The sequence below is a fragment of the Manis pentadactyla genome, chromosome 11, assembly GCF_030020395.1.
Source record: "Manis pentadactyla isolate mManPen7 chromosome 11, mManPen7.hap1, whole genome shotgun sequence".
Lineage (NCBI taxonomy): Eukaryota > Metazoa > Chordata > Mammalia > Pholidota > Manidae > Manis > Manis pentadactyla.
In genome coordinates, this window is record NC_080029.1 from 64,178,853 (window position 1) to 64,200,595 (window position 21,743).

Below are 21,743 nucleotides of genomic sequence, written 5' to 3' on the forward strand. Positions count from 1 at the left end.
GCCTGTAGAACATAGCAAATGTTCTGGGTATTACAGGGGAGTTTAGTTGCAGTAGTTTTGGAAGCAAACCAAATAACATGTTAACATGTTAGGAGAAAGTTCTGGTTCCACTTAGCTAAAATATGGCAAGTCTGATTTGGTGAAGGTAGAGGAGTCTGCCTTAAGTCTGTATAATATTTAGTGAAGTTCTTTTGTGGAATATTTATGACATCATAAAGATTTTAATATTTGAAGAATAGTTTAAATTATGTGGTCATTTAACCTTGAGTCTTCTTCTAAAGCATTATGTATATCAAGATTACAGATTTTCCCATTCATTAGAGTAGAGCCATTTCACTTCTGGGTTAGAAGTGTTTGGCCATGATGTTTCTTTTTATAAAAGGATGTTTCAATAAAAAGTATCGAAGTTAATATTTTAATTAAAATCATTGGTATAAAAATCTGCCTAGCTTTATTAACCAGTCCAAGGTTACATTTTACAAAACTTCACTCCGTTTTGTTAAGGATTTTTGTTAGAGAATTTAATTCATTGTAAAGATTCTCTATTACACTGTTGGGTTTACTTCTTATGAGATGAAAGATTAGAAAAGGGTAGAAATATCATGAACTGTGTTCCAGAGGGAATTATTATTAAAAGGGTTGAAAAAAGAGAAAGTAAAAGAGGCTTAAAAATAAGACAAAACCATTTAATGCATTTATGGGAAATTTTATAATTTGCATAAATAAAGTATAAAATTTAAGGCACAGTGAATAACTATATAAACATTACAAACTGGCCACTGTTGGGCAAATAGAGAAAGTAAAATTTAAGAAATGTAAAACTTCACAGGTCATATCTTCTTTCTACTACAATCAGAAAAGTTTGTAGGTAGACTCTTTTAGATCTAGTGTCTCTGAGGAGAGAAGATTCAGATCACCTTTAGATGGATATGCATACCTTCAATGGCTACCGAAGTATCTTGAGTTAGAAGCTACTACCTTAAATGAAATTAAAAACAAATTAGAGGGAAGAGGTCAGATCAGCATGTTTTAGAGCTACTGGTAAACTATAATTTACAGTGACATTAATTATATAATCTGAAGATCAATCCTTTGAACACTAAATTATGTAGTTTATACATAGGACTAAAAAATTACTATCACATACTATTAACCACTATTCCATGAATCCACATAATTGAAGGTTCCTAATGAAAAATTATCTTTCCTAAATACTTCAGATTTCAGTTGAAAAACTTAGTGACCAGATATTCATGTTGGTTGACAATACATTTCCATAACAGGCCCACTGTACCCACAGTGAATTTCTTTGAAGCCATATTTTATGTAGATTATTAACACCGAAAGCTTAATGCTGTTTAGAGGATTAACAAACATTAATTTCTAAAAGCTCTAAGTTTGTGAATAGGCTTTTAAGAGTAGCATTTCTGAAATAACTCTGTACACTCTTCCTTACCCATATTTAGTTATAAATCAGTATCATAGCCACCTCTCATAAGAATCTGAACATGTTTAGGAATATTTTCAAAATTAGTTTCATATTATACTTTGGTAGGGTTTGCTAATAGCACAGTTAGTAGAGATATGGCCAACCTGGGTAAAGTAAACAGTCCACTTTACTATTGTTAAAGTGGTAAATGATGGGTAACTTCATTATGCTATCACTGTACCTTGTGCAAATTTAACAGCCTCTGAGGGGTGGTTTTAATCTGTCCCACAATCCCACCCACCTTCCTGAAACTACAGGGCTGAGTAAGTGATGTAACCAGGATGCCATATGGATAATCATTGGGTATTATTATTGGAAAACAAACACATTATTAAGTTCATTCTATAACTAGTGTTTTTAACATTATATTCAAAACTACTGAAAAAGAGTAACAGATTAAGTAACCTGTATTAAAAAATGGGAACCCATCTTAACATTGGTGTTAAACTCAATCACCTTCCCATAAAGTTATTCTCAAGGAAAGAAAATTCAAAGTGCTTTTATCTTGCTCCTTTTATTAAGTGAACCATCCTTAGTATGAAATTAATAGTTAAATATATAAATGTAAGACATAATATGAGAAAACCTAGAGGGAAAAAAATCCTCATTTTAATCTGAGACAAGGAATATCAGCTCCAATTAGCCTTAATCAGCAATTTACCTTTTCCTTACAAACACAAACAACAGACAAGGTTAATCATTTAACTCTTCTTAATTGGTGACTGGGACTCGATAATGTCCTTAACTTATTTTAAAGATCATTTTAAAATCAAAGCACTAGTATGACACAGTAAACATATAGTACAAATATCCAAATTTCAAATCTGGCTTTTGCTAGATAGAGCCTAAGAATGAAGAAACATTTGTCCCTTTTCCAGGCAATAATTTAAAATATATTAAATCCCACTGAATAAAGAATGTAAAAGTTCCCAGTATAAAAACCTTAGCGTTTGACGTTTGATAGTCACTTAATTCTACGGTGGGAGAGAGACTGGGTTTTGTTTGCTTTCTGTAATTACTTCACAGTCTCCCTCCATTTCAAAATTGAGATTCACAAATGAACTGGATACCATTGTTTCTGGTTGATCTGTCTGAACAACAGAATCAGCCTGCAGCTTATTCTGTTGGTATTGTCTTTCTGCTTCTTCAGACATCCTGTTTTCTTCTTCTTCCTCTTCTTCCTAAAAAGAGGAATAATCAAGAATAGGTAAAATATTAAATGTCCAAAAGGAACAGTATTTGTCCCCTTTAAACTGCCTGTGCCTTTTTAAAAAATCAAAACTATGTCCAATTCAGTGGGTCTAATTAAGATGACATATCTCCATTTTCCCTACTCTCAAACTGAAATGAAAAGTATTGTACAGCATTACAGGAAAGTGAAGTTATTTTTAAAACATCATACAGCTATGCTTAGCTTAGATAAAACCTGAATTAACTTTGACAGGGACTGTATCTTCAGACTGATTCTAATCTAAATAAAATAGCTAATACTCTCACCTCAATTACAGAGTGTCAGCCTATTCAGTGGAAGAGGTGGTCTATTCACTAAATGGTATAGTATGATCAGAATGCCCATAAACAATAATATACAAATAAGGCAGTCTCTGCCCTCAAGAAGTTTACAAGCTAGGAGGGAAGTTAAGAAATGTAAAGATTATTAAGACAGAAAGGAATAAGCACTATAGAGATTTATAAAGAGTAAATAATTTTTAGTTCCAGAACTCCTAAATTGATGGAGGAGATGGCATTTGTATTGGTCCCCACAGTATGGGTAGTCACTACAAAGTGAGTGACCTGTCAGGAAGATTAATCTACAGCATGCTTGAAAGTGAACAAGAGACCATTCAGGAAGCTATTACAATAGTCCAGATGAAGTAATGAGGCTCTAAACAATGCTGATAGTATTCAAAACACTCATTTGTTCATTAAACATTTCTGAAAACACATAAATATAAAAAATATAAGGTCAGCTGAACCCAGATTCATCTCCAGCCGCAACCCTCTTCTACCCTATGCTCCAGTGACGATAACATACTATTCTTGCCATTTCTTCAAACACATAATGTATCTCCAATCCTCTGTGTTCTAGTTTTACCTGAATTGCCCTTCTCATTTGCTTGAAAGAGAATAATAAAAGATTCTAATATTTATTTCATGGTCACCAATATACACTGAGAGCTGTTCTAAGCATTCTGCATATTAACTCAATCCTTAGTGCAACCCTGAGCATGGATATTGCAATTGTTCTCATAATAAAGATGAGGAAACTAAGGCTAATAGAATTAAGTATCTTGCCCAACACTACAGTTAGAAGAGGCAGAGCCCGATTTTGAATTCAGACCATCTAGTTTTGGGGCCCATGCTCTTTAGCCTGTGATAAATCTTTCTCATTCTTTCAAGTTAAATTCATTTCACTACCACCCTAAGACCTCACTCTATTTATGCAGACAGAATTATTAATTCTGTATTATTTAAAAATACTAAAATGTATGCTAATTTGATACAGAAATTAATAACTAGAATGAAATGCCTTGCCTATGGGAGCTATCTTTTGGGCACCTAAAGGATACATGTATTTATTACACAGCCCATAAAGTCCACAGCAAACCAAACTGAATCACGAAAATGTAAAAAGGAGACACACCTCCTTCTTCATCCGGTAATACTCATCAATGGCATACTGGTATTTTGGGGTGCTGATGCCCAAAACAGATGCAATCTTCTCTCCAAGAAAGTCACACACTAAGGATACAAAAGTTAAATGGCTTACACAATGCCATATGTATTTCTTGAGATGCTGCACTTTTTATGTAAAGGCCCTATGGGAATACAAGGTACAGTCCTGCCATCAGGAAGATTACGAATACTCAGTATGTCATCTTCTGTATATATGCCTTAATTCCCTAAAAAGCACTAGTGGTTCCTTTGATTCCCAATAACACTCTGCTCATACCTTAAATCAAAACACTTAATTACCATGTATTAATAATTATTTGTTACATGTCTATTTTTGAAGAAAATTATGTATCTTTAAAAGGTTGGGTCATCACTGGACTGCAGGTAAGGAATAGCTTGTACTATAGCATTCACTAAGTGGCCTGCTACACCCCAGGCACTGTGAAAACTTAGATTCAGAGAGGTTAAAGAAGTTGCCCAAGCTGACAAAGGAGATCCAAAATGCAATCCAGGTCTCAATGTAAAGTTCATGTTCTTTTGTTACAACACACCGTCCAGCATATACTGAGTGCTCAGTAAATATTGAATCAGTTACTATTCAAAATTAGCTCTAATAAAAAATAAAGTGATAAAAGCTATGAGGGAGGTGAAATTGGAAACAGGAAAGCTTTATAATTTAAAGTCTGTATTTAAAGTTAGCATGATTAAGTCATAAGTTGATAACTCATTCCCTCAAATATGACTTAGTTTTATCTCCATTTAACATGAAATATTAGGGAAATTAAAACATAAATGAATTATAACTACTGGCTTTAGAATAAGCAGTCAGATGAGAACAGTGTCACTGAGATAACATAACAACAAAATAGCACAATAACTGCTAACAGAAAAGATTCAACAATATAGCCATTTCTCGGTCCATATTTTTTCTTTTCAACTCAACCAGAAGCTGAAGAATGTTATAAGGTGAAGTACAAAGTTAGGTTAATATCATCCAATGCTAGCTAGCTGCTGAGAACAGAGTGATTAACTCCCTATTGTTACTCCTTCATTCTGGAAATACCCGACCCATTTGGCAGAGCCTCTGTTCTTGCAGCATGTTATAGATGTACAATATTCAAACAGAAAAGTAATACCTGAGAGGGTTGATGTGGCAGCACGAAGCATATAAAACCATAAGTAGGGGCCCCAGGTAAGTTTTGTCTGCAACAAGAAGTCAAGTTATCAGCATTCAAACCTAAACTCATTCTGCATATTTAGGCCAGAGCAAAGTAGTCAAATATTTGATGGACACATGGAATATTATATAAGAGTTCCACAAACAGACTACAATCCAATCAAGATTTTTAAAGCATTACAGGTAGAATTCCACAAAGATATTTTACATTCTTCACTCATATAACTACCACCACTTTAAGCCCATGTAATAACCAAAATAATCAGAGGCCACTAAAATACAGTTGGTAAGTCATAGTCTTATTTATAAGTTAATAATCCAGAGCCTTCCTTTCTCCTGTCTCAATGCCTTTTTGTCTTCATTGTTCACAACCAAAATATCAGAGAGAACATGCAGTCAGTAGAAAGGGTCCTTGAGAAACCATACAAGTACATACACACACTTATGATACAGTGGGAAATTAAGGTTCAGAGAAATTAAGCAGGGGAAGGGCATATCAAAAGAACTTTCAGAAGAGGTTTAAAGATGGCAGCATGAGAGGTGAGACAAAGGTTTCCTCCTAAAACCGCATATAATATGAAAATATAATTAATACAACTAACCCTGAAAGAGCAACAGGAAAGAGAACTGCACCAGACTGCATACACCTGGAGAAAAGAGCAGACCTCACGGAACAAGGTAACGTACCAAAGCTGTGGCCCTGTGGGACCCAAGCCCTCCCCCAACCCCAGCTCACCAGCTGGAGGAAGAGAAATGGAGCAGGGAGAGAGTGGAGGTCTGGGACTACTGAATACCTAACTCTGGAGATCTGCTCTGGGAGCACAAACCTATATTTCATGGTGCTTCATGATACTCTCGTGATTAGGGGATTGGAAAGCTAAGACAGGCAGAATTCCTGGAGAGACTGAGATTCCAGCCACTTGTGGAAAGCAGGGATCGATATCCGGCTGCTCTGGGACAAAAGAAAGGCGGGCAGTCTGAGAGACATCCTAACAAGGAAGCCCTTAGCAAGAGGGCTGCTAAAGGGGTAAGGATTGCACAGAGCTTACTGCTCAGGAGAAAGGATCAGTAGACAAAACTGGGTGCACTCTGCCCAGCAGGTTGGGAGCTTTCACGATTTCCAGGTGCTCCAGCTCCCTGGTTGACTACACAGCTCCAAGGACCCCCTCTGTTATAGGCAGACTACTGTGCCTTTCTCCCAGCCAGCGCCACCTGGCTCGCAAACCAGCAAACCTTACCCTGGCTTTAGGCCAGCCAGAGGGAAGATCTGTCTTCAGCAATTACAAATGCAAAGCATAGAGGCTTATACCTGTGTGCTCAGCCCACTGGTTCAGGCAGTGGAGACAGGCATAGCAGCCGGGAAGCAGGAAACAGCTCTTTCCTCCCCCCAGGCACCAATATGGCTCCACCCTACGACCCCCCAACATTCTTTTAAGGGCTGAGCAGCTAGAGAGAGTAGTGCTTCTGGGCATTAGAGGGCGCCATATACAAGTATGAAAAGCAACGGAAACCTGGTTCAGAGTAAAATTAATATAACTCCTCAGAAAGATAACATGGACCTCATGACTCTTCCTGAAAGGGACTTCAGAATAAAAATCATTAACATGCTCATGGAGATACGGAAAAATATTCAAGAACTCAGGAATGAATTCTGGTCGGAGATCCAATCGTTGAAAAGCACAATGGAGGGAATTAAAAGCAGATTGGATATGGTGGAGGAGATGATAAATGAAATAGAAACTACAGAAGAGGAGTACAAAGAAGCTGAGGCACAGAGAGAAAAAAGGATATCTAAGAATGAAAGAATATTGAGAGAACTGTGTGACCAATCCAAATGGAACAATATTCGCATTACAGGGGTACCAGAAGAAGAAGAGAGAGAGAAAGGGATAGAAAGTGTCTTTGAGGAGGTAATTGCTGAAAACTTCCCCAATCTGGGGAAGGAGATAGTCTCTCAGGCCATGGAGAACCACAGATCTCCCAACACAAGGGACCCAAGGAAGACAACACGAAGACACATAGTAATTAAAATGGGAAAGATCAAGGATAAGGACAGACTGTTAAAAGCAGCCAGAAGCAGAAATAAGATCACATACAAAGGAAAGCCCATCAGGCTAACATCAGACTTCTCAGCAGAAACCTTACAGGCCAGAAGGCAGTGGCATGTTGTATTTAATGCAATGAAGAAGAAGGGCCTGGAACCAAGATTACTTTATCCAACAAGATTATCATTTAAATTTGAAGGAGGGATTAAACAATTTCCAGATAAGCAATATCTGAGAGAATTTACCTTCCACGAACCATCTCTACAGTCTATTTTGGAGGGACTGCTATAGATGGAAGTGTTCCTAAGGTTTAATAGCTGTCACCAGAGGTAATAAAACCACAGTAAAGAAAAACAGAACAGCTAATTACTAGGGAAATGCAAAATTAAATTAACTATCCCCAAAGTCAATAAAAGGATAGACAAAGAGTACAGAATATGATAAATAATATATAAAGAATGGAGGAGGAAGAAAAAGGAGGAGAAAAAGATAAGAACCTTTAGATTGTGTTTGTAACAACATATTAAGTCAGTTAAGTTATACTCTTAGACAGTAAGGAAGTTAACCTTGAACCTTTGGTAACCACGAATCTTAAGTCTGCAATGGCAATAAGTACATACCTATCGATAATCACCCTAAATGTAAATGGACTGAATGCACCAATCAAAAGACATAGAGCCACTGAATGGATAAAAAAACAAGACCCATCTATATGCTGCCTACAAGAGACTCACTTTAAATCCAGACATACACAGACTAAAAGTGAAGGGATGGAAAAAGATATTTCATGCAACTAAGAGAAAAAAGCAAGAGTTGCAGTACTTGTATCAGACAAAATAGACTTCAAAACAAAGAAAGTCACAAGAGACAAAGAAGGACATTACATAATGATTAAGGGGTCAATCCAACAAGAAGATATAACCATTACAAATATCTATGCTTCAACACACGAGCACCCACGTATGTGAAACAAATACTAACAGAATAAAAATGGGAAATAGAATGCAACGCATTCATTCTAGGAGACTTCAATACTCCACTCACTCCAAAGGACAGATCAACCAGACAGAAAATAAGTAAGGACACAGAGGCACTGAACAACACATTAGAACAGATGGACCTAAAACATCTACAGAACTCTACACCCAAAAGCAACAGAATACACATTGTTCTCAAGTGCACATGGAACACTTTCAAGAATAGATCATATACTAGGCCACAAAAAGAGCCTCAGTAAATTCAAAAAAGATTGAAATTGTACCAACCAGTTTCTCAGACTACAAAGGTATGAAACTAGAAATAAATTACGCAAAGAAAATGAAAAATCCCCCAAACGCATGGAGGCTTCAAAACATGCTCCTATATAATCAATGGATCAATGACCAAATAAAAACAGAGATCAAGCAATATATGGAGACAAATGACCACAATAATTCAACACCACAAAAATCTGTGGGACGCATCCAAGGCCATGCTAAGAGGAAAGTATATTGCAACACAGGCCTACCTCAGGAAAGAAGAACAATCCCATATAAGCAGTCTAAACTCACAATTAATGAAACTAGAAAAAGAAGAACAAATCAGGCCCAAAGTCTGGAGAAGAAGGACATAATAAAGATTAGAGCAGAAATAAATAAAATTGAGAAGAATAAAAAAATAGAATCAATGAAAGCAAGAGCTGGTTCTTTGAGAAAATAAACAAAATAGATAAACCCCTAGCCAAACTTATCAAGAAAAAAAGAGAGTCTATACACATAAATAGAATCAGAAATGGGAAAGGAAAAATCACTACAGATACCACAGAAATACAAAGAATTATGAGAGAATACTATGAAAAATTTTATGCTAACAAACTAGAAGAATTGGACAACTTTCTAGAAAAATACAACCTTCCAAGGCTGACCAAGGAAGAAACAGAAAATCTGAACAGACCAATTACCAGCAACGAAATTGAACTAGTAATCAAAAACCTACTTAAGAACAAAACACCTGGACCAGATGGCTTAACTTCTGAATTTTATCAAACATTTAGTGAAGACCTAATACCCATTCTCCTTAAAGTTTTCCAAAATATAGAAGAGGAGGGAATACTTCCAAACTCATTCTATGAGGCCAGCATCACTCTAATACCAAAACCAGGCAAAGATAACACACAAAAAAGAAAATTACAGACCAATATCCCTGATGAACATAGATGCAAAATTACTCAACAAACTATTAGCAAATCGAATTCAAAAATACATCAAAAGGATCATACATCATGATCAAGTACGATTTATTCCAGGGATGCAAGGATGGTGCAACATTAAAAAATCCATCAACACCATCCACCACATCAACAAAAAGAAGCACAAAAACCACATGATCATCTCCAAATGCTGAAAAAGCATTTGATAAAATTCAACATCCATTCATGATGAAAACTCTCAACAAAATAGGTATAGAAGGCAAGCACCTCAACATAACAAAGGCCATATATGACCAACCCACAGCCAACATTATACTTAACAGCGAGAAGCTGAAAGCTTTTCCTTCAAGATCGGGAACAAGACAAGGATGCCCACTTTTCTCACTTCTATTCAACATAGTACTGGAGGTCCTAGCCACGGCAATCAGACAACACAAGGAAATAAAAGGCATCCAGATTGGCAAGGAAGAAGTTAAACTGTCCCTGTTCACAGATGACATTCTACATAAAAAACCCTAAAGAATCCACTCCAAAACTACTAGATCTAATATCTGATTCAGCAAAGTTGCAGGATACAAAATTAATACACAGAAATCTATGGCATTCCTAAACATGAACAATGAACTAGCAGAGAGAGAAATCAGGAAAAACAATTCCATTCACAATTGCATCAAAAAGAATAAAATACCTAGGAATAAACCTAACCAAGGAAGTATACTCTGAAAACTACAAGACACCCATGAGAGAAATTAAAGAAGATACCAATAAATGGAAACACATCCTGTGCTCATGGATAGGAAGAATTAATATTGTCAAAATGGCCATCCTGCCTAAAGCAATCTATAGATTCAATGCAATTCTTCTCAAAATACCAACAGCATTCTTCAATGAACTAGAGCATATCATTCTAAAATTCATATGGAACCACAAAAGACCCCAAATAGCCAAAGCAATCCTGAGACAGAAGAATAAAGCAGGGGGAATTAGGCTCCCCAACTTCAAGCTCTACTACAAAGCCACAGTAGTCAAGACAATTTGGTACTGGCACAAGAACAGACCCATAGATCAATGGAACAGACTAGAGAGCCCTGATATAAACCCAACCATACATGGTCAATTAATATATGATAAAGGAACCATGGGCAAACAATGGGGAAATGACAGCCTCTTCCACAGCTGGTGTTGGCAAAACTGGACAGCTACATGCAAGAGAATGATACTGGATTACTGTTTAACCCCACACACAAAAGTAAACTCGAAATGGATTAAAGACTTGAATGTAAGTCATGAAACCATAAAACTCTTAGAAGACAACATAGGCAAACATCTTCTGAATATTAGCATGAGCAACTTCTTCCTGAACGCATCTCCTCGAGAAAGGGAAACAAAAGCAAAAATGAACTCATGGGACTACATCAAACTAAAAAGTTTCTGTATGGCAAAGGACACCATCGACAGAACAAAAAGGCATCCTACAGTATGGGAGAATATATTTGTAAATGACATATCCGACAAGGGGTTAACATCCAAAACATACAAAGAACTTATATGCCTCAACACCCAAAAAGCAAATAACCTGATTAACAAATGGGCAGAGGATATGAAGAGACAGTTCTCCAAAAAAGAAATTCAGATGGCCAACAGACACATGAAAAGATGCTCCATATCACTAATCACCAAGGAAAAGCAAATTAAAACCACAATGAGATATCACCTCACATCAGTAAGAATGGCCAGCATCGAAAAAACTAAGAATAACAAATGCTGGCAAGGGTGCGGAAAAAGGGGAACCCTCCTATACTGCTGGTAGGAATGTAAGCTGGTTCAACGATTGTGGAAAGCAATATGGAGGTTCCTCAAAAAGCTAAATATAGAAATATCATTTGACCTGGGAATCCCACTCCTTGGAATGTACCCAAAGAATAAAACTTCTCAGATTCAAAAACACATATGCACCCCTATGTTTATTACAGCACTTTTTACAATAGCCAAGATATGGAAGTAACCTAAGTGTCCATCAGTATATGAATGCATAAAGAAGAAGTGGTACATACAGACAATGGAATACTATTCAGCCATAAGAAAGAAACAAATCCTACCATTTGTAACAACATGGATGGAGCTGGAGGTGATTATGCTCAGTGAAATAAGCCAGGTGGAGAAAGACAAGCACCAAATGATTTCCCTCATTTGTGGAGTATAACAATGAAGCAAAACTAACAGAACAAAATGGCGCAACACTCAGAGACTCCAAGAAGGAACTAGTGGTTACCAAAGGGGAGGTGTGTGGGAGGGCAGGTGGGGAGGGTGGGAGGGAGAAGGGGATTGAGGGGTATTATGTTTAGTACACATGGTGTGGGGGATCATGGGGAGAACAGTGTAGCACAGAGAAGACACATAGTGAATCTGTGGCATCTTGCTGCACTGATGGACACTGACTGCATTGGGGTATTGGTGGGGACTTGATAATATGAGTAAATGTAGTAACCACAATGTTTTTTCATGTGAAACCTTCATAAGAGTGTATATCAATCATACCTTAGTAAAAAATTAAAAAGAACTATCAATGGTGGGAAAATAAATGACCAATAAGTGGCAAGATTTTGTTTTTTGTTTCTATAAGGATTAAAAAGGAACTAGTCGAGGAGATCGGAAGATGGCGGTGTGAGTAGAGCAGCGGAAATCTCCTCCCAAAACCACATATATCTATGAAAATATAACAAAGACAACTCTTCCTAGAATAAAGACCAGAGGTCACAGGACAATATTCAGACCACATCCGCACCTGAGAGAACCCAGCGCCTCGTGAAGGGGGTAAGATACAAGCCCTGGTCCGTCGGGAGCTGAGCGCCCATCCCCCCAACTCCCAGCGGGAGAAGAATACGCAGAGCGGGAAGGAGACGGAGCCCAGGACTGCCGAACACCCACCCCAGCCATCCAGGCCAGAGTGCAGACACAGTGCGTGTGCAGGGGGCCCTGGATACTAGGGAAACAGGGCAGCAAGAACAGTGAGCGGGCACCAGAGGCCAGGCGCCAGAGGACATAAGAAAAGCGAGCGAAAAATTTTTTTTTTTTTTGCTTTTGCTGTTTTGTTTTGGCGAGCGCTTTTTGGAAGTCTTAAAGGGATAGGGACCCCAATACTAGGGAAACAGGGCAGCAAGAAGAGTGAGCGGACACCGGAGGCATGGCGCCGGAGGACACCAGAAAAGCGAGCGACCATTCTTTTTTTTTTTTTTCTTCTTTTGCTGTTTTGTTTTGGCAGCGCTTTTTGGAAGTCTTAAAGGGATTGGGACCCAATACTAGGGAAACAGGGTAGCAAGACTGTTGAGCAGATGCATGAGACTGGCGACAGAGAATAAAGAAAAACGAGCGGCCACCTTTTTTTTTTTTTGGTCATTTCTTTGCTTTGGCGGGTGCTTTTTGGAAGTCTTAAAGGGGCAGGGCGGAACACTTAATCCAGAGGTAGGGAATCCGGGGATCTCTGGGCACCCTAATCCCCTGGGCTGCAGGGAGCAGGGAGGCCCCTTACGGAGAGAAATAGCCTCCAGGCCGCTCCCCCTCCAACGTGACTCCACCACTTTGGAGCGGCTGCCCGAGCCAGGCCACGCCCACAGCAACAGCAGAGATAAACTCCATAGCAGCCGGGCAGGAAGCAGAGGCCCTGTCTGCGCGCAGCTGCCCAGCACAAGCCACCAGAGGTCGCTATTCTCCCAGGAGAGGAGGGCCACAAACCAACAAGAAGGGAAGTTCTTTCAGCCATCACTCGTCTCAGCTCTTTAAACTATCCCTGTCACCATGAAAAGGCAAAGCTACAGGCAAAGATCACAGAGACAACACCAGAGAAGGAGACAAACCTAACCAGTCTTCCTGACAAAGAATTCAAAATAAGAATCATAAACATGCTGACAGAGATGCAGAGAAATACGCAAGACAAATGGGATGAAGTCCGGAGGGAGATCACAGATGCCAGAATGGAGATTACAGAAATGAAACAAACTCTGGAAGGGTTTATAAGCAGAATGGATAGGATGCAAGAGGCCATTGATGGAATTGAAAACAGAGAACAGGAACGCATAGAAGCTGACATAGAGAGAGATAAAAGGATCTCCAGGAATGAAACAATATTAAGAGAACTGTGTGACCAATCAAAAAGGAATAATATCCATATTATAGGGGTTCCAGAAGAAGAAGAGAGAGGAAAAGGGATGAAAAGTATCTTGGAGGAAATAATTGCTGAAAACATCCCCAAACTGGGGGAGAAAATAATCGAACAGACCACGGAAATACACAGAACCCCCAACAGAAAAGATCCAAGGAGGACAACACCAACACACATAATAACTAAAATGGCAAAGATCAAGGACAAGGAAAGAGTTTTAAAGGCAGCTAGAGAGAAAAAGGTCACCTATAAAGGAAAACCCATCAGGCTAACATCAGACTTCTCGACAGAAACCCTACAGGCCAGAAGAGAATGGCATGATATATTGAATACAATGAAACAGAAGGGCCTTGAACCAAGGATACTGTATCCAGCACGACTATCATTCAAATATGATGGTGGGATTAAACAATTCCCAGACAAACAAAAGCTGAGGGAATTTGCTTTCCACAAACCACCTCTACAGAACATCTTACAGGGACTGCTCTAGATGGGAGCACTCCTAGAAAGAGCACAGCACAAAACACCCAACATATGAAGAATCGAGGAGGAGGAATAAGAAGGGAGAGAAGAAAAGAATCTCCAGACAGTGTATATAACAGCTCAATAAGTGAGCTAAGTTAGGCAGTAAGATACTAAAGAGGCTAACCTTGAACCTTTGGTAACCACAAATTTAAAGCCTGCAATGGCAGTAAGTACATATCTTTCAACAGTCACCCTAAATGTTAATGGCCTGAATACACCAATCAAAAGACATAGACTAATAGAACGGATAAAAAAGCAAAACCCATCTGTATGCTGCTTACAAGAAACTCACCTCAAACCCAAAGACATGTACAGACTAAAAGTCAAGGGATGGAAAAACATATTTCAAGCAAACAACAGTGAGAAGAAAGCAGGGGTTGCAGTACTAATATCAGGCAAAATAGACTTCAAAACAAAGAAAGTAATAAGAGATAAAGAAGGACACTACATAATGATAAAGGGATCAGTCAAACAAGAGGATATAACCATTCTAAATATATATGCACCCAACACAGGAGCACCAGCATATGTGAAACAAATACTAACAGAACTAAAGGGGAATATAGACTGCAATGCATTCATTCTAGGAGACTTCAACACACCACTCACCCCAAAGGATAGATCCACTGGGCAGAAAATAAGTAAGGACACAGAAGCGCTGAACAACACAGTAGAGCAGATGGACCTAATAGACATCTATAGAACTCTACATCCAAAAGCAGCGGGATATACATTCTTCTCAAGTGCACATGGAACATTCTCCAGAATAGACCACATACTAGGCCACAAAAAGAGCCTCAGAAAATTCCAAAAGATTGAAATCCTGCCAACCAACTTTACAGACCACAAAGGCATAAAACTAGAAATAAACTGTACAAAGAAAGCAAAGAGGCTCACAAACACATGGAGGCTTAACAACACGCTCCTAAATAATCAATGGATCAATGAGCAAAACAAAATGGACATCCAGCAATATATGGAAACAAATGACAACAACAACACTAAGCCCCAACTTCTGTGGGACACAGCAAAAGCAGTCATAAGAGGAAAGTATATAGCAATCCAAGCATATTTAAAAAAGGAAGAACAATCCCAAATGAATGGTCTAATGTCACAATTATCAAAATTGGAAAAAGAAGAACAAATGAGGCCTAAAGTCAGCAGGAGGAGGGACATAATAAAGATCAGAGAAGAAATAAATAAAATTGAGAAGAATAAAACAATAGCAAAAATCAATGAAACCAAGAGCTGGTTCTTCAAGAAAATAAACAAAATAGATAAGCCTCTAGCCAGACTTATTAAGAAGAAAAGAGAGTCAACACAAATCAACAGAGAAAGGAACGAGAAAGGAAAAATCACGACGGACCCCACGGAAATGCAAAGAATTATTGGAGAATACTATGAAAACCTGTATGCTAACAAGCTGGGAAACCTAGGAGAAATGGACAACTCCCTAGAAAAACACAACCTTCCAAGACTGACCCAGAAAGAAACAGAAAATCTAAACAGACCACTTACCAGCAACGAAACTGAAGCGGTAATCAAAAAACTACCAAAGAACAAAACCCACGGGCGAGATGGATTTACCTCGGAATTTTATCAGACATACAGGGAAGACATAATACCCATTCTCCTTAAAGTTTTCCAAAAAATAGAAGAGGAGGGGATACTCCCAAACTCATTCTATGAAGCTAATATCACCCTACTACCAAAACCAGGCAAAGACCCCACCAAAAAAGAAAACTACAGACCAATATCCCTGATGAACGTAGATGCAAAAATACTCAACAAAATATTAGCAAACCGAATTCAAAAACACATCAAAAGGATCATACACCATGACCAAGTGGGATTCATCCCAGGAATGCAAGGATGGTACAACATTCGAAAGTCCATCAACATCCTCCACCACATCAACAAAAAGAAAGACAAAAACCACATGATCATCTCCATAGATGCTGAAAAAGCATTTGACAAAGTTCAACATCCATTCATGATAAAAACTCTCAGCAAAATGGGAATAGAGGGCAAGTAACTCAACATAAAAAAGGCCATCTATGATAAACCCACAGCCAACATTATATTGAACAGTGAGAAGCTGAAAGCATTTCCTCTGAGATCGGGAACTAGACAGGGATGCCCACTCTCCCCACTGTTATTTAACATACTACTGGAGGTCCTAGCCACGGCAATCAGACAAAATAAAGAAATACAAGGAATCCAGATTGGTAAAGAAGAAGTTAAACTGTCACTATTTGCAGATGACATGATACTGTACATAAAAAACCCTAAAGACTCCACCCCAAAACTACTAGAACTGATATCGGGACACAGCAAAGTTGCAGGATACAAAATCAATACACAGAAATCTGTGGCTTTCCTATACACAAACAATGAACCAACAGAAAGAGAAATCAGGAAAACAACTCCATTCACAATTGCATCAAAAAAAATAAAATACCTAGGAATAAACCTAACCAAAGAAGTGAAAGACTTATACTCTGAAAACTACAAGTCACTCTTAAGAGAAGTTAAAGGGGACACTAACAGATGGAAACTCATTCCATGCTCGTGGCTGGGAAGAATTAATATCGTCAAAATGGCCATCCTGCCCAAAGCAATATACAGATTTGATGCAATCCCTATGAAACTACCAGCAACATTCTTCAATGAACTGCAACAAATAATTCAAAAATTCATATGGAAACACCAAAAACCCCGAATAGCCAAAGCAATCCTGAGAAAGAAGAATAAAGTAGGGGGGATCTCACTCCCCAACTTCAAGCTCTACTATAAAGCCATAGTAATCAAGACAATTTGGTACTGGCACAAGAACAGAGCCACAGACCAATGGAACAGACTAGAGAATCCAGACATTAACCCAGACATATATGGTCAATTAATATTTGATAAAGGAGCCATGGACGTACAATGGCGAAATGACAGTCTCTTCAACAGGTGGTGCTGGCAAAACTGGACAGCTACATGTAGGAGAGTGAAACTGGACCATTGTCTAACCCCATATACAAAAGTAAACTCAAAATGGATCAAAGACCTGAATGTAAGTCATGAAACCATTAAACTCTTGGAAGAAAACATAGGCAAAAACCTCTTAGACATAAACATGAGTGACCTCTTCTTGAACATATCTCCCCGGGCAAGGAAAACAACAGCAAAAATGAATAAGTGGGACTGTATTATGCTGAAAAGCTTCTGTACAGCAAAAGACACCATCAATAGAACAAAAAGGAACCCTACAGTATGGGAGAATATATTTGAAAATGACAGATCTGATAAAGGCTTGACATCCAGAATATATAAAGAGCTCACACGCCTCAGCAAACAAAAAACAAATAACCCAATTAAAAAATGGGCAGAGGAACTGAACAGACAGTTCACCAAGAAAGAAATACAGATGGCCAACAGACACATGAAAAGATGCTCCACATCGCTAATTATCAGAGAAATGCAAATTAAAACTACAATGAGGTATCACCTCACACCAGTAAGGATGGCTGCCATCCAAAAGACAGACAACAACAAATGTTGGCGAGGCTGTGGAGAAAGGGGAACCCTCCTACACTGCTGGTGGGAATGTAAATTAGTTCAACCATTGTGGAAAGCAGTATGGAGGTACATCAAAATGCTCAAAACAGAGTTACCATTTGACCCAGGAATTGCACTCCTAGGAATTTACCCTAAGAATGCAGCAATCAAGTATGAGAAAGACCAATGCACCCCTATGTTTATCACAGCACTATTTAAAATAGCCAAGAATTGGAAGAAACCTAAATGTCCATCGATAGATGAATGGATAAAGAAGATGTGGTACATATACACAATGGAATACTACTCAGCCATAAGAAAAGGGCAAATCCAACTATTTGCAGCAACATGGATGGAGCTGGAGGGTACTGTGCTCAGTGAAACAAGCCAAGCGGAGAAAGAGAAATACCAAATGATTTCACTCATCTGTGGAATATAAGAACAAAGGAAAAACTGAAGGAACAAAACAGCAGCAGAATCACAGAACTCAAGAATGGACTAACAGGTACCAAAGGGAAAGGGACTGGGGAGGATGGGTGGGTAGGGAGGGATAAGGTGGGGGGAGAAGTAGGGGTGTATTAAGATTAGTATGCATGGGGGGGTGGGAGAAAAGGGAGGGCTGTACAACACAGAGAAGGCAAGTAGCGATTCTACAACATTTTGCTATGCTGATGGACAGTGACTGTAAAGGGGTTTATAGGGGGGACCTGGTATAGGGGAGAGCCTAGTAAACATAATATTCATCATGTAAGTGTAGATTAGTGATACCAAAAAAAAAAAAAAAAAGGCAGTTCCTGTGTGGTAACCTCCAATGAGTTCTACACAAGGGTATAAAGGGCATATAAAAGTGTAGGCAAAGGGTCTGTTTGTGTTTATACAGAGGATCAAAGCCTAATTGGGCTACCCCGAAAATGAACTAAGATACGATATGAAAAAGAACTTCCAACATCAGCACTCTCTGGAAGACTCATGCCAGAAGATGATCATCAAAAAACCCCAACAAAGATCCACACACTGCTACAGCTGTAGATGCACTCATCCCACCAGTTCCTGGACTTGCCATGGGAATGATGAAGGAGATATCTAAGCTGACCTGTGCATACAGTAAAACAACAAATTTGACTGGATCTATACTGTTGGAACTCAATCAAGAATTAGGAGAAGTGCAAATTGTAGTGCTCCAAAATCTTCCAACTACAGACTATTTACTGTTAAAAGAACATATGGGATGTGAACAGTCCCCAGGAATGGGTTGTTTTAATTTGTCTGATTTCTCTTAGACTGTTCAAGTTCAGTTGGACAATATCCACCATATCATAGATAAGTTTTCACAAATGCCTAAGGTGCCTAACTGGTTTTCTTGGTTTCACTGGAGATGGCTGGTAATTACAGGTATGCTTTGGTTATGTAGCTATACTCCTATTATGTTAATGTGTGTGCGCAATTTAAGTAGTAGCTTAAAACCTATACATGCTGAAGTTACTCTACAAGAAGATATGTCAAAGAAATAATCAGTCTTCCCATGTTTTCTGCCGCCTGCTACTTCAATAGCTTTTCTTCTTCCTTCCTAATTACAACCCTTAAATAGAATTCGTGCCTCATATCGAATTTACCGAGTATCATAATTCTTCCAAGTGGTAAAGATACCTCAAGACAAATGCTGGGCGTAGAAGCTACAGGGCATAAATATGCAAAGAAATAAAAAGCTAACCATTTCAAACAATAAGGCTTCTCTCTCACTTACCAACTTTACATTTCCCTGTATGGCCCTGGAAGATGACTGGTTAGCCAGAGACGGGTAAGATTCCTCAAGGGAGGAACAACCTAAGACAGGCACAGTCGCAGGGGGGTCATCAGGTGAGAAATTGGGGATCAACAGAGGTGAGGCTTAGAACCTCACCCCCCCTGTTCTGAGAGAAATCTTCTGCATCCCTGGATGTTTTATTGCCCTTGTCTAGCTTGGATTAACACATAGTCTACAGGCACACACCTGATCATTTACATTTGCTCTCTTACAACACTAGACTATGTTTTCTACCTTTATCTTGTATCTACCTACCACTTCAGCATTTTATTAAAAATAATAATAATAAAGAGAGAAATGTGGGATTCACATATAAATCAAGTATAAAAATCAAATGAGTATTCATATTTGAACTGACTGTTTATAGTTCATAATGCATGAGCAAAAGCGAAGGTTTCTGTGATGGCTGCCCTTGTACTCTTCACCATGTAAGAACTTATTCACTATGTAAGAATTTGTTCTCCATGTAAGAACTTGTTTGTTATGCCTCAGAAGATTGGAGACTGACGAAAATTAGGCTTGGGGTGGATTAATGATTGTGCATTGAGCATTGACTCCCCTATACAGAATTTTATTGTTGTTAACAACTATTTGATCAATAAATATGAGAGATGCCCTCACAAACAAACAAAAAAAAAAAGTACACACTTCCAATGGTAAAATAAATAAGTAACCGGGATGTAATGTATAGCATAAGGAATATAGTCAAAATATTGTAACAACTTGGTATGGTGATAGCTGGTACCTAGAATTATCATGTATATAAATGTTGAATCACTATGTTGTACACCTGAAACTAATGTAATGTAATACTGTGTGTCAACTACCCTTCAATGAAAAATAATTATCTACAAAAAAAAAAAAAAATTACTGATCTAAAAAAAAAAGGAACTAGTCATATAACCTAAGACTAGTTCTCTGTATATTTGGTGTTCCATTCACAATTGCATCAAAAAGAATAAAATACGTAGGAATAAACCTAACCAAGGAAGTGAAAGACCTATACTCTGAAAACTACAAGACACTCATGAGAGAAATTAAAGATACCAATAAATGGATAGGACCACTGGCAAGACACAATCTACATTGTACAACTCCATAGTTTATCTTGTTGCTCTAACCCCATAAAATACTTCTGTGAAGTTTGCCACATAGATGACAGTTTGCCTCTTCGGATGAAATTGGTAAAAAAGCATGTACCGTTAACTTTTGTTTACCAAAAGAAAGCATAGTATAGAGCCTGCAATCAATCAGATACACTAATAATTATTTTAATATTCATTACAGGGAAGAGAGAGAAAAAAACTTGTCCACAATCTTCTTAGCTAAGATATGTTAATGATTATAAGAGCATTAAAAAAGTGAACACAAGACTGGGTAGATGAGCTGAAGCAGAGAGGAGGTAACACACACCGTCTTTCCATGAAAAGTAGATATGCCAGTATCTATAGGAGTATTCCTGTAAAGACACAGAAGTTAGGTCCTTTATCTCTATTTACACAACAATAAATGTCCAGGCAAAAAAACACATTCAACTAAGAAAATACTGTGTATTTCTGACTCCCTTGATCAAACTTACTATACTTCCTATATTCAGAGGAGGAGGCATCTTATATGTGGGGATAAGGGTTACTTCAGGGGCTCTGTTTAAGATGCTCTGACCTTAGTGTTTACATCTTATGGTTTTTACGGCAAATGGGACCATGCAGAAATAAAGGGAATGGAATCAGTTTCTGTTAACACATGATAGCTGACTGGGCCAGGAAACTACTGAGAAAGGACTAAGCATACTTTTGGAGGAAAGCATATATTTCTCAGTGAACCAATTCTCCTGGGGTTATTTCTAGAGAGAGTTATTGCTAATATCCAGGCTGTGATTATCAAAGAGTCACACCTACTCTAGAGCTAAGGAACTGGATAAGGATCCCTGAATAACATGTCCTTATCACGTACAATTATACAGAATGAATTTAAAGGGCTCTCTGTTTAGACACTGACTAAGCTTAAAGAATCAAAACAACAGATGGCTCAAGAGCACACCCTGGAGCCCTGCCACCACAGCCAGCATCACTATCATGCCCATCCTAATAATAAGAGAACTGGGACAAGGTATCTCAGATCTTCAAGAACCCCA

At 38.3% G+C, this 21,743-nt stretch overlaps 1 protein-coding gene across 2 annotated transcripts in view; it reads right to left on the reverse strand.

The window, feature by feature from the left end:
- LOC118910320 (signal recognition particle subunit SRP54) overlaps nt 1-21,743 on the reverse strand; it is a 91,590-nt gene that overhangs the window by 8,672 nt on the left and 61,175 nt on the right. The window contains exons 3-5 of one of the 2 annotated variants that reach the window (XM_036881382.2): nt 5,302-5,368; nt 4,134-4,231; nt 671-2,670 (exon numbers count right to left, since the gene is read on the reverse strand). In XM_036881382.2, coding sequence (XP_036737277.2) covers nt 2,464-2,670; nt 4,134-4,231; nt 5,302-5,368 — 372 coding nt within the window. In that variant the 3' untranslated portion in view covers nt 671-2,463. Of the gene's footprint in view, nt 1-670; nt 2,671-4,133; nt 4,232-5,301; nt 5,369-21,743 lie in introns of those variants that run through there. The other variant, XM_057488497.1, reaches the window with a different exon arrangement.